General features: G+C 41.0%; 1 protein-coding gene across 5 annotated transcripts in view; it reads left to right on the top strand.

Moving 5' to 3' along the window:
• APOD (apolipoprotein D) overlaps positions 1 to 1,680 on the top strand; it is a 63,790-nt gene extending 62,110 nt beyond the window's left edge. For all 5 annotated transcript variants that reach the window (XM_084871757.1, XM_084871756.1, XM_084871755.1 and 2 more), the window contains one exon: positions 1,181 to 1,680. In XM_084871757.1, the coding sequence (XP_084727883.1) occupies positions 1,181 to 1,416 (236 nt within the window). In that variant the 3' untranslated portion in view covers positions 1,417 to 1,680. The remainder of the gene's footprint in view (positions 1 to 1,180) is intronic.
• The last annotated feature ends 12,803 nt before the right edge of the window (positions 1,681 to 14,483 follow it).

Below are 14,483 nucleotides of genomic sequence, written 5' to 3'. Positions count from 1 at the left end.
AACAGTGTCAGAAATGTAAGTCAGAAACAATACCCAGTTTAGCTCCTGCAGCCTTGTCCAGGCTTCTGTCCAGACATCCTCCACGGGTTCTTCCATTTTTATATTTATAAGCAGGTAGAAAGCCAGAGGTAGGAGGGATGCTGGTGGGTGGTCATCTGAACTAGTCCTCTTGTGTGGTCCTGATAATCAGCTGGGTCCTTGACCCCCAGCCAAGCTCTAACCACAGCTCACACTGCCTCCTTTGTCCAGCAGCTCAGCTCTGGTTTGACTTGGCAAACAGTGAGATTATTTTTTATTGGAGGCGGTAGGATGCTTCAAACCCAGCAAACCACCCAGGACTACATGTGTGTCCAAGTCTTTTGTTCTTATGGGGCCAGCACACATCTATCTCCTATGTGGGTCCATCTTCCACTTAACATTAACAAGCTCTGCTATGAGTTTTCCTTGGTTTGGAGCTTGGCCATGGAGGTCAAATTCAAGTAGGAAATTTCTGGATTCAGATGGAGAGGGCAAATATGCAAATCTCCCCTTAATAAGCCCTTTAATTTTGGGCTTCCAATGCTATGTAGCTATTGATCAATGACTCTTCATAGACCCTTTGTAAAGAAGACCTTATAACTTGTTGCCAGCTGATTTACTATATTCTTAAGAATGGAAGGATTTTTCAAAGGACAAGTGGGGAGAGAAACAAACAAACCAATGTTAGCCACTACCTCTTCCATTGGTCAAGTTCTAGTGGAAACTGAGTGGTACAGACTCAGAAATCCCGAGGCTCCTGACCTTACAGTCTTGAGTCTGCTTAGCTCAGAAATGCCTCTATCTGCACTAGTGCTAATCTAGGGGGTCCAGCCAAGCCCCCCAGTTACTATGGGCTTCTAGAGACCAACCTGCTACCAGGTTCCACCAGGGAGGATCAGGAATGCTAGCTCTGAACTCTGGCTGCATATTAGAATCACAGGGGAGTTTTTAAAAAGTATCAACCACCTCCATATCAGAATCCAGGGAGGGGTGGGGATGGGTCTAGTACTGGTCATAGCTCCCGTGTAACTCCCCCATGACGCCAGAATTAAGAACCACTGATCTGGAAGAACCAAGACCCCAGAATCTGGCTTCCAGGTCCTGAAGATGAAGGTTTCTCTTGCTCTGGTCCCTCCTAACACTGCCCTCCTCTGGTCCTCAGTGATGCCTTCTGCTCCGTACTGGGTCCTGGCCACCGACTATGAGAACTATGCCCTCGTGTACTCCTGCACCACAATCGTCTGGCTGTTTCATGTGGATCATGTTTGGATCTTGGGAAGAAACCCTTATCTCCCTCCAGAAACAGTGACCCATCTGAAGGATATCCTGACCTCTAATAACATTGACATCGAGAAAATGACCATCACAGATCAGGGGAACTGCCCCGAGTTCCTGTAATGAGGCAGGAGGCTGCATTCACTCCATGTTCCTTCCTTTGCTTTGCTTTTTCCCCACCCCATCCCACCTCTCACGACAATAAGCCAACCCACCATGGCGAACCATTGCAAATATAGAAGGAAATTTGACAGCAGGAGCCAGCGGAGAGGAACTCAAGGAAAGTTGGCCCAAATGCTTAGCCGTACACTACCTGTTACCTTGCATGCCTAACAATAAACTTTTTTGCTGACCTGCTGTGCTCACAGTAAACTCCGATTTAAACAATTATTGTGGATTTGTTTATAAACTTACATTTGGAAATGCTTAATCAGTTATGTTGAAAAAACAAAACAAAACTAAGTACTGAGTAGCTTACATTTAAAGGTAACAATCCTGTTTTGGAAAAGGAAAGCTGATGGCAATGACATATGATGAATCCAGGTGCCCCCTTCTGCATTGGGCGCTCCTTTGGGAAAATCACAGGGTTTTTGGGTCTTTGGCAGGCAGTTTCCTTGAAGCATTTACTTCCTTATCAGGAGGTCTTCAGAGTCAGGCTGAAGAATGGGACCGTGCCAGAAAGAAGAGAATCTAACAGGGAGAACTCATGGGGAGTTTTTAAAGAGAATTATTCTGGGACGGGGTGTCTTTCTTCCAGCTGATATTTATTGAGGCCCAACTGCATTCCAGGCATTAAAAGCACAGCATCGCTTGTTCACAGGCCCTCGAGGGAGACTGGCAAGTTAAAATGAAATTACAATCCAAGCCGAAGAATGCAAAGTGACATGAGAGGCATGTGGAGGAGCCATGGAGCTCTAAGAGTCTCCAATCCTGCCAGACACCCCCCCACACACAAGGTTGTACAGGCACGCCTCCGGGGTTCCAGCTTCAGGAAGCCAGGAACCTCCTCCTTTTTTATATTGTGACTTTCAAAGGCAGAAAGACCCTAGAATTATTACTCTGCAATGTCATTTAACTCACATAACATTTATAATCCACTCCTGTGTAGAGAAAGGAATAGAAAAGGAAACCATATGGTTTGATTTTTGCCTTTTCAGCATGAATATAAAATATTCATTTCCTTGAGCACTTGAGACACTTTAGTGCTTTATATTGAAGGTTACAAAAATTCCATGGATCTTAATATGTACAATTTTCATTTTGCTAACTAAATCTGATCTTAAATTGTAGCTTTTCATTTGAAATTCTTAAAGGCTGAACCGCTGGGCAACAAGACGGTACAGAGGAGGTAGGAACTGAAGGAGAAGACCCTGTCCTCCGGGTTGTGCCTGCTGCTGGGCCCGCGCCTTATCACACTGCCCACTCCGCCGGAGGCACGGGGCTCCTCTTCGAAAATGTAGTTCTTCCCAAGAGTGTTAAGCTGCTTTTCTCATGACCCAAAGTAAGTTGTAATTGGACTCCTATTAATATATGTCTGGTAACATCTAAAACAGGGGTCTTCAAACTACTGCCCGCAGAAGAGTCTGATCTGGCCCGCCAGGTTTTTTGGGCAGTGAGCGCAGCCGAGGTGTTACAGTAGGAATTAGTAGTTCATATAGTCCGGCCCTCCAGCTCTCTGAGGGACCGTGATCTGGCCCCCACTTTAAAAAGTTTGAGGACCCCTGATCTAAAACAACGAGCGTGGCTACATTTTGTACCTGTTCCAGTGTCTTGCCCAATACATAGGCTCAAATTGTTTTATTTAAATGAATTATTGAATGGGTGGATAGAGGATGGACTTGAAGTTCTTTTTTTTTTTCTTTTTTTCTTTTTAAAGGAAAATATTAAATAGGTATTAGGGATGACTGAATCTGAGGGGAGAAAATTGGGAATCCAGAGGGCGGCATGAGGGAAGCAAGTGTCTAGAAGAAACATGGGGAAAACAACAACAACAAACTCCAAAAGAGAGAGGAAAATAAGGCAAGTGGGAAGTAAACAAGCAAAATAAAGACAATAGTGTATAATAAGTCTCCTGTGCCCATCTTCACCTCTGATGTTTCACCAACGTTGTTTTAGCTATCACCTACCCAACCCCAATTTTTTAGTGTTTTGGAGCAAATACAAGGTATCACATCCTATTATTTTTCCCATAGCTATCTATATATAAATGTCTAGCAAATACACTCTATAAACAACAACAAAAAAGCAAGGTTATGCTTTATATCTTAAAGGTGCCTAGAGGATGCAATCTCTATGTAATTTAAAATTTATTTTATATAATTTGAACAAAAGGGACTTTGTATGCACAAATGTTCAGCATACTTTCACTTGTAGCCCCCTAATTGAAAGGAGATAAGCCAAAAGAGCAGAGGAATCCTATACATTGAGTGGCCAGATTATTATGATCTCTGAACGCATAATAATCTGGCCACTCAGTGTGTATATATTTTAGAGGCCCAGTGCTTGAATTCGTGCATGGATGGGGTCCGACCAGCCTGGCCAGTGGGAGGGGACATGGGCAGAGTTGGCTGGCCTGCTTGCTGGTCGAACTCCTGGTCGAGGGGACAATTTGCATATTAGCCTTTTTTTATTTTTTTATTTTTTTTATTAAGGTATTATATGTGTACATATCTTACCATTGCCTCCCCACTCCACTCCCATACATGCCCTTACCCCCAGAGTTTTGCGTCCATTGGTTATGCTTATATGCATGCATACAAGTCCTTCGGGTGATCTCTTATCTCCCCCACCTCTCCCTAACCTTCCCACTGTAATTTGACAGTCTGTTTGATGTTTTACTGTCTCTGTATCTATCTTTTTGTTCATCAGTTTGCATATTAGCCTTTTATTATATAGGATATACACTGAGTGGCCAGATTATTATGAGTTCAGAGATCATAATAATCTGGCCACTCAGTGTATAATAAAGAACTAATATGCTAATTAGACCAAACAGCAGAACAGCTGGGCCTGCAAGGGCCGGCCAAGGCAGCCAGGGCTATGAGGACTGAGCTCCTTGCACAAATTTTGTGCATCGGGCCTCTAGTGGGATCATAAATTTTGGAACAGTCATTTGATGTAATGTTGGGCATTCATTAAAGACTACAAAACCATATGGGAGCCATGCCTACCCACCCACACTCACTGCTGGGGGGAGGGAGGGTTGTTCCTGCATATCCCTTGCTGTCTGCAGAGCTAGAATCTAGAGTAGGGGTGTCGAACTCAATCAGAGAAGGGGCCAAAATCTAAAATCCAGCCTAAATCGCGGGCCGAATGGTTTACTGAACAGTCATAAACTGACAATGTCATAAACTGACAGCGGAGTGCAGTGATGACAGCGCGGTGCGGGCCACATTGCAAGGCCTGGCGGGCTGGATTTGGCCCGCGGGCCTTGTGTTTGACATATGTGAGAGCATGTGCTCACCTTCCACGCCCAAGTGGACCAAAGTATGTCAGCCTGAGCTAGGGACAGCCAATCCACAGGATAAACAGAAACCTCTGATTTTCTGTGGCCTAACTGAATGGAAAAGATAAATTAGGCAAATCAAATCAGGATTTGACTTTAAGTGATCTATAGAGAGATGACTGAAAACTGTGGAACTGTAAGCATGTAGTCTGGGGTGGCCATTATTGACAATGCACATCTGCAGTTATGAGAGTACGGAACAGAAATGCAAAGATAAGCAGGGACCCCATTAAATGCCCCTGAAAGAGCAGCTTCAGTAACTGATGGCTTTCTGGGTCCCTGCTCCAATTCCTGTGGAGCTTCACCACTTAGGCTCCTGTCCCTGAATTTCTCTAAGATTAGACACACACACACACACACACACACCTTTTTTCTCAGGTAATTTAACTCAACTAAGTTAATGTTCCTTGCAACCAAAATAGCTCTAGGACAAAACTGTTCACAATATAATGTTGAGTTAAAAAAAGAATGCAGGATTTTAACTATGTTGTATTTAAAGTTACATGAAATTATGGCATAAAAATCAAGGACTAACAGTTAACAGAAACAAAAAAAAGAAAGCAACGAGTGTATTGGTGGTAGAATTACAAGGTGATTTTTAAATTTTTTATTTATTTGTTTGTTTGTTTGTTTTTGGCTATTGGTATTTATAGTGGTAGATCTAAAACTTTAGAACCTAAAACTTCCTTCTAGTTCAACCTAATTTCTCTGGCAAGTCTAGTGTCAAGCCACCCCAAATTGGCATTTTCTTCCAACAATTATCTCAGACTTTGAGACCTTTCTGGACTATTCCCCCATCCCACCACTCTCCTAACACATATGAGAGGATGGCTTGGTTTATAAATATAGGACATGTTATTAAAGCAGTCTTTAATTTCCTCTGTACATTTCTAGAAGACATGAAGGGAGATATCAAGTAATTTAGAAAGTTTTTATTTTCATACTTATCTAAACATTATGTTACTTTATAAAAAATTTCCAAAAAAGACCAGTCACCTTGATGATTATGAAAAACTATTAAAATGTTTTTTAAAATGTATTAAATATGGTCAACTTTAATACTAAAATCATTATTTTGACTAACTACCAAATCTGAAATTGAAATAGACTCAATAACACTAGTTATCTAATGTTTTCCAGCAAAACAAGGCAATCTGACTGCTGGAGAGGAACTGTGGCAGGCGGGGGTTAGCACTTGTCCAGCCCGGGACTAGGTAGCCGCCCACTCCAGCAGGCCTCTCACCTGCGTGTCGTAGATGAAAGAGCCAAAATAGAAGAGGTTTCTCTAACATTTATAGCTCTATAGTGTTGTATGTGATTAATAAAGTACAATTTTTGCTAAGAAGGAGGGAGTACCTATACCTTTATAGGAAAAATAAGCCATAAACTTAAAAACCTCCTCATGTTTTGTGCCTTTTTCTAATCTTTATCAAAGTACACATGCACGACTGTACTCTGTTTTTTAATCAATATTTATGTCCTTTTTTATATATTGTAAATATTTCTCTCTTTTCCGTGTTCAGTGCGGCTAGAGAGTGATCCCATTCCTGAGTAGGGGCGGCTGGGGATTGAGAAAATGAAAGACAGAGACAGACACAGAGATAAAAGGAAAAAGCAGGGGCCGGGTGGGAGCACTGTCTTCTGACATGGACAGGGACAGGAACAGTGACGCTGAGCCGATGCAGGGTGTTTATTTTATACAGCAAGAAACAGGAAGTTTTACTACAAGTCAAGACCAAAGAGATTATGTGCATTCTTGGGTGGGCCCAAGTCGTATTCATTCCTGGAACCAGGCTGAGTGCGTTTCCAGGATTCAGCTGACAGTAATTAAAAAAGTGACAAATAATTAAAGAATGTATTGTAGTACTTCCCAGCTGCTCTCTACAATACATTAGTTGGATGTATGTGTTTTTCCACAGAATACACACATTTTACTAATATAACAAGTTATATTCTATTAATGCACTAGAAGTATTACATTTAACTCGCCTGAATTTTCCTAGGTTGGTAATTTAATTAAAATATAGAAATGCCAACCTTAGCCAACTCTTCAGCAATCTCAATGATCCAGAGACCCAGGGGAGCAATAGCTCACTGAATTATAAAGTGACCCCTCAGTGAGCAAGGTTAGAAGGAAACTGAGGCCAAGTGCTGTCAGAGACCAAAGCTCAACACACCTGGTCAAATATGTAAACCTTTATTCCAAATCTCTTAACCTAAGACTCTGAAGCCCTAACGATGCTCTGGATTCCTGCAGAAAAGTAGATGCTCAGCTTCTGCTCAGACATTTTCGGTGTCCCCTGATTGACATCTGCTCTCCTGCCTGACACCCCAGCCCACTCAGTAGTCCTCCCAGCCAAGCTTTCCGGCCTCTTCTCTATTTCTTCTCAGACACCAGTATATTGGTTTTCAACCAAAACATGACACAATTTCTTGGGAGAACATATCAGTTCCTTGGGAAGACATCCTTGTATGTGGAAAGAGTGGACAAAAGAAAGGCAAAGATTGCAAAAATTCTCCCAAAAAATCCAGGCTTGTTTTCATGCCTCAACTGAGAACCCTTGCTTTGTCAAAGAGAACTGACTACTTACCACTCCCTGTGTCTCCCATCTCTACAACGTGGGTACACAGCACTCTTCTCATTGAAATCTCCAGCTGTCAAAATCCAACCCACCAAATGTACATGAGTACTTTGGCAGAGCAAGTTGACAAACTCTGGCAGAGATGAAGATGACACACCTTTGATCTAGTAATTCTATTTTTGTAAGCATCCTAGAAACATTCTTGCACATGAACACAAGGAGATATGTGCAAAAAAAATGTTTATTACATCTCTGTTTGAAAGACCAAGAAACTAGAAACAACCTAAATGTCTATCAACTGAAAATTTGATTTTAAAATTATGGTATACACACACACACACACACACACACACACACACACACACACCTTGGAATACTATTTATCAGTGAAAATGAACTAGAGCTATATGTAGCAACATATATAATTTATAAAATACATATATTTACAGATAAATAAAAATATACAGAAGGAAAAAGGCAACATGCAGGAGGATACAATATATAAATGACATATTTCAGAATAATATATACTTAACAGAAGTATGTATAATGAAGTTCAGAAAATAATAAACACCAGAGTCAAGGTTCTGGTTACCACCAGGGAGTAGAGGGAGGGTATTGCAAGTGGGTAGGAAATACAGGTGCCTTCCATTAATTTAGTAATTATATTAGTTTCCTCTGGCCACTGTAACAAATTTACCACAAACTTGGTGGCTTAAAACAACAGAAATTTGCTCTCACAGTTCTGGAGGAGAAAGGTCCAAAATCAATATCACTAGGTTAGAATGAAGGTGTGGACAGTGTGAACATGATGTTCCCTCTGGAAGCTGTAGGGGAGATCTGTTCCTTACCTCTTCTAGCTTCTCATGGCTGCCAGCATTCCTTGGTTTATGGTCACATCACTCCAAACTTCAAATATCTTTCTGCTCTATCATTACCAAATGTGTGTGTGTGTGTGTGTGTGTGTGTGTGTGTTCATGCATGTGTGTGAAATCTCCCTCTGCCTCCCCCTTAAATGGGCACTTGTGATGGCATTTAGGGCTCATCTGGATAATTCATGATTATCTCCCTTCTCAAGACCCTTAATTTAATTACATCCGCAAAGACTTCTTTTCTAAATTTACTATTTACAAGTTTCAAGGACTAGGCCCTGGTATCTTTAGGAGGGAGGGCATTTTTCAGCTGAATGGTGTGAGACAGTGGACATAGACTTGTAACCCTCTACCCTGAGTTACAGTTACATGTGCATGTGTCTTACATCGTACACAGACCGAGAACTTCTCATGGGAAGAGAGGTCTTTAGGAGGCTGCAGAGCAATGTAATGGAAATACGGCAGTGGGAAAATTAGAAGACTAGGAGTCATGCTCTAAGGGCAGGCTGCGTGAATTTGTCATTTTAGATGGGGAGCAACCTGGATAAGATGAGATTCAGAGTATGACACCTAAAACCTGACTCTTGCCATTTTTAGAAATTTATGTGAGTCCCATTTATGATGTTAAATTATAATGTTTAAAGAGTGGCACCTCCTCCAAAAATTAATAAAACCTGAAAGCTAAAAACAAACAAACAAACAAAAAAACAACAACATTCAAAAATTGAATGGATTGTATGCTAACTTAAAGCAGAATTGCAAGCATTGAGGACAAGTCAAGAAAAAAATAATTCCAGACTTATTATATAGGCAGCCACCAGCTCTACCTGCTTTTAATTCAAGCCTTGTGTCTCAACCCCTCCCAGGTCAAAGGAGCTGCCAGGACTCTGTGAATCAGCTTGGTTCCCAGGAGGTAACCAATGGGCTCAGAAGCTCCCTGGCTGGATTGAGCCAGAGGAAGCAGGTAGCCACTCCTTTGTCAGTTCAGCTGTGACTAAGCACATGTTTGTTCCTTCTCTGCAGCCTGGCCCAAGCAGGTCTCAGGCGGCCAGGACATTCACCACAAAGTCAGAGGACTCCCTGCACCCTCCAAAGGAGGGAGTGGTTGGAATAGCCAGGACCAACCCTACTGGAGAATGCTGAGGAGACCTGCAAAGCTGAGGCTGACTTATGTGGCATTCTGCCTAAGGGTATTTTGTCAACGAAGTGCACGGTGCATAGGGAAAAGTCTAGATGGGCCAATTTTGCACCCAGGAATTACTAATATGAATAACCTCTCTACCTGGCAGACTTAGAAACTAAGGTTGTTGGTATTCCATTTGTCAAGTCTTAGCTTACATGGCATCTCTACAGATATTTACCTGAAAGTGATTGTCCCTGTAACCTTCCATCCCATCACCCTTTTTACTTCCTTTCACCAGTTTTCACAATCTGCAATACCTTGTTTACTTATTTGCTTATGCATTTATTATCCATCTCTCCCACTAGAAGGTAGGCTCTGTGAAGTCAGAAACCCTACTCTGTTTTTTGTACATTCTTATATCCTGAGAGCTTAGGATAGTGCCTGACATATATTAGACACTTAATAAAATTTTAATGAATACATGAATGAATGAACGATAAACAAGTGAATGCAGAGGCTGAATAAATGTCCCAGAATCCAGTAAGAATCAGTCACGGAAGTGAAAACAAAACCCAAATAAATGTAAATATCCTATTGCCGGGGCTGACCGGCGGACCCTGAGCAATGGATGAACAGATTGCTCTGACACACTTTTCTGTGAAAGAGAGGGCTAAGGAACTGTTTTACTTTAGAAGTAAAAGCAGTCCTGTTCGCCTGCCTCCTTAGACTTTTATTGTCCCAACAGCTTGAACTCAAATTAACCTTTGGATACAATCAGAAGGGTAAGATCCTTGAGAAAGCACAAAGTCCTGTATTTAAAGACTAAACAGAGATTCAAGCAAAACACCCCGGGGGCTCGGACTTGTTTGGAAAAGTCAAGGTTGGGTCTGCTGTCTTCTGCAAGGTCCCCTCAGAGGCCCCCGACCTTTCAGAGAATCCTCCTTACAGACATTCCAACCAAGCCCCGTGCTTCCCCACATCATATATTTATGAGTCTCAACATATTCAGCTAAGAGTGTTGCCCAGTTTGCTCTTTCCACTATATTCCCACATTTGCCTCTGAAATATCATCCCCTTCAGATGCATATTCATTTTCCAACTGGAGAAATTGAAGTCCAACAAAATGAAATGAGTTGAACAAAACTATGACTAGTTATAGTTATGACTTGAACTGGGACTGTAATTTCTATCAAAAAAAGTAATTCACTCAAAGGATGTTTTGGAGATTTTTATCACATTTTGTTCCTTTCCCCCACAAATAAAACAACAGAATACTGCCTACAAGAAAAGTGGTTTTGTCTCCATGAGACAAAAAACTATGCTACAAAGTCAGTGTTCCATTTGGCAATTAATAATCACTACATGGGCGGTTGGTTATATTCCAGGAATAATTATTAAGGAAGCAGCTTTCACAATGTTACGCTATGATAGTCTATGTTATTAAAGATGAGTGAGAGGACATCCTACTCCCCAAGGCTACCAGGTACACGAGATGGTCAACATGAAGTCTTGGACTCAGACTCTGGTTATTTTTAGCATTAGGGATATTGTTTCATATGATTAAGGGGCAACTCTACCAGGAAGCAGGGGATTGACTAGACTAAATGAGAATTTCCTAGCATCTAAGGCTATCTGGATGAGGACAGCAGAGGAAGCATGAAGAACAGGAGCTTCTAGTACCCACTTCCCATTTTCCCATGAGACTATCTGCCTCCTAGTCATTTGAGAGGCAAATATTGAGTGCCTGCACTTAATACATTGATTGAGAAACTTCCCTAGTTTCTTAATAAGTCTGAATGTTTATCTGTATCCAGTTCTCATTTTCTCTTTGTATGTTATAGAAAGTATACCCTAGCTCATCCTTTCTAACTTCTTTCTCCTTGAAAATATAACCAGCTCTGAAAACTGATTTGAATTGTAATTAGCCAAATATCACTGTCTGTCATTGAAAGGAGATTTTTTTTTTTTTTTTTTTTTTTTTTTTTTTTTTTTTAGTTCTGACAAATAAAAGCATTGAAGTGCCATATCTTCTCATAAGTAAGTGCCCTCCCTGACTGGGGATTGAACCCGCAGCAGTGAAAGAATTACCACAGTAATGTGATACTCTATGAAGATCACTGATTTATTAAAGAATAGCCTATCTTAGAGACTCTTAGCTCTCAAACTAACCATTAACTGCCATTATTTATGCCTAAGCTAACCTCCACAGCCATCATAAAGGAAGGCATCTCCCTTTAAAATCACAAGGAGCAATTAATGGGTGGCTTTCTAAGAGACAATTTCCCATACAGAATGATGGTTCCCTTAATGTTAAACATGAAACTGAAAAAAATCACAAGGCAATAAAAATAAAGAATAATTACTATTTCAGAATAATAAAAGGAAACTATTCAGGTAGTAGAGCAACTTTCTAAAAACAGAATTGGCAGAAGATTCCAGAAAACACCACTTGGAGTTACCAAATTCAATACAGAGAAGAAATAGCACCCTGGCTGGGTAGCTCAGTTGGTTGGAGCATGTCCTGGTATGCCAATGTTTTGGGTTCAATCCCTGGACATAAAAGAAGCAACCAATGATTGCATAAATAAGTGGAACAACAAATTCTCTCTCTCAATGAAAGAAAGAAAGAAAGAAAGAAAGAAAGAAAGAAAGAAAGAAAGAAAGAAAGAAAGAAAGAGTATGTTAGTTTTCTGTCAGAGGAACAAAGACTGGCAATCAATGCAATGTTTTCAGTTACCTGTTATCAGGCTTGGTTTGACTCATTATTTGAATTATGCATAAGAACACCAACAGCTCACATTTAGCTCTGGCAGGAAGGCAGCTATTCTTATTCTTAGAATGACTGCCAGCAAAGACAAATCCAATGGTCAACTCTAAATTATCTCCTTGACTCTTAGCTGTTGGTTGGCCAGCCTATCTCTCCCATTAGATAGATGGCAAGAACCTTAAGAGCATAAACTCTGTCTTATTCATTTTTGTTTCCCCCCTTACAGTAGAAAGGAGTGAAATGAACACATAATTAGATGTGGAGCCTGGCTCAAACGTCAATTTAATTTTGAGAACATTTTTAAAAAGCTGTTCTATTCTTTATTCCTGTCTTTTTGGCATTTTAAATATTTAAAAAAAAATAATAATAATTTGCCCCAAAGTACCCCAGACTTCATATTTCCAATTAGCTCATCATAAATTTGAAACATTATATATGATATTATTACTTCCCTTGTGGCTGTTATTTTTCTTTTATTTACTATTAATCAAGATCTGAAAATCACTAAATTTATATCAGATTCTAAAATGTTAATTTAAATACCACAAATCCAGATACAAATTTGTACCAAATATTATGGGTGACTGAAAGCAAGTTATTTCAAGCATTTACAATTGGGATCCACCTACAGACAATAGTCTTCAGAATCTCCAAATAATCTCAACATCTCATCCACAGAAATGATTCCACTGCCACCCAGCTGGTGTGGCTCATTTGAATGAGTGTCGTCCCATGCACCAGTAAGTCACCAATTGGATTCTGGATCAGGGCATATGCCCGGGTTGGGCTAGTATCCTCTGGTAGGGGACATGCAGGAGACGGCTGATGGATGTTTTTCTCTCATTGATGTTTCTATCTCTTTCTCCCTCTCCCTTCCTCTCTCTGAAATCAATAAAATATATTTTTTTAAAAAGAGCCCAAGCTGGTTTTCTGAGTGGTTAGAGCATTGTCCACAGATCGAAGGGTCATGGGTTCAATTCCCTGTCATTTGCACATACCTTGGCTGCAGGAGTGATCCCCGGCCCAGTTGGGACATGTGTTGGAGGCAACCAATAGATGTGTCTCTCACATCAATGTTTTTCTCTATCTCTATCTCTCTCTCCCTTCCATTCTCTCTAAAAATCAATGGGAAAATATCATCCGGTGAAGATTGAAAGAAAGAAAAGAAATTTTTCCACTGCCTCTCTGATGTCTCTAGTGGCACCTCATTCAGGCTTGACTGCTCAGCCTCCATCATGAGTAACAGCAAACTTGACCTCTTTGAAGGGAGGTGCCTTACAGTTCACACCTAATGTCTGTGAAAATCCAGCTATTCCATCAAGAAAAAGAACACCCACACAAAATAAAAATGCCAAAAATTAGATTAAAAAGTAAAAAAACACAGGGTACCCCTACAAATACCAAGAGGGCAGTGTTTTAGGTACACTGCTTTTCAGAAAATTAACCTCGAGCCTGCTTGTATTGCTCACAGTCTACAGGGAAAGCTAGACAAGAAAATCATCCATAACAATGTAGGATTTGAAGATCACATAGGATTGGGAAGCTAATATCTACATCAGAATGTGGCATTATGGGAACACAGAGGAAGGTTACCTGGAGAGTTAGGGAAGGTTTAGTTCAGAAGCAAATCCTGAGCTGCTTTTGGGAGAACAAACTGGAGTTTCCAGAAATAGAAGGGTGAGGAGGCAGCACTCCAAGCAGAAGAACAACTGTCATGCAAGAGAACTCAAATAATTCAGGAGCCTCTGGGGTTCAGGGTCTGAGGAGGAGCCGAGAATATGAAGCTGGATAGGCAGCCCTGGTCAGATTCTCTCCTACAGCCTTGTGAACCGTGACAAGGAGTTCCGCTGTTACTTTGAAGGCAAAGGGGAGTGGTTGAAGGATTTAAATCTCAGAAGTAATTGAACTGGCTTTTAAAAATAAAAATCAGAAAGCCAACTTGTTAATTCATGGTGAAAAAACTTGCCTGAAAAGCAGATCAGAGGCTGGAGTCTTCTGGGAAACAAATGCTCTGCCTTCAGGTCATAGCAGGTGATTCCAGGGTCTGACATAGATTCCCAGGGTTGGTGAGGCTCAGGAAACCTCACTCTTTCTTTAAATATAGTTTTATTGATTTCAGAGAAGGAAAGAGAGGTAGAAACACCAATAATAAGGGAGAATCACAGATTGGTTGCCTCCTGCATGTCCCACACTGGGATCAAGCCTACAACCTGGGCATGTGCCTTGACCAGGAATGGAACCGTGACCTCCTGGTTTATAGGTTGATGCTCAATCACTGAGCCACACTGGCTGGGTACAACCTCATTCTTTGCATAGTAGGAATCCCCTTACCACCTGCCCA

The sequence above is a fragment of the Pipistrellus hanaki genome (genome assembly GCF_964339955.1).
Source record: "Pipistrellus hanaki genome assembly, chromosome: 2".
NCBI lineage: Eukaryota > Metazoa > Chordata > Mammalia > Chiroptera > Vespertilionidae > Pipistrellus > Pipistrellus hanaki.
Note: the sequence above shows the minus strand (reverse complement) of the source record. Positions and strands in the feature narration are given on the sequence as shown.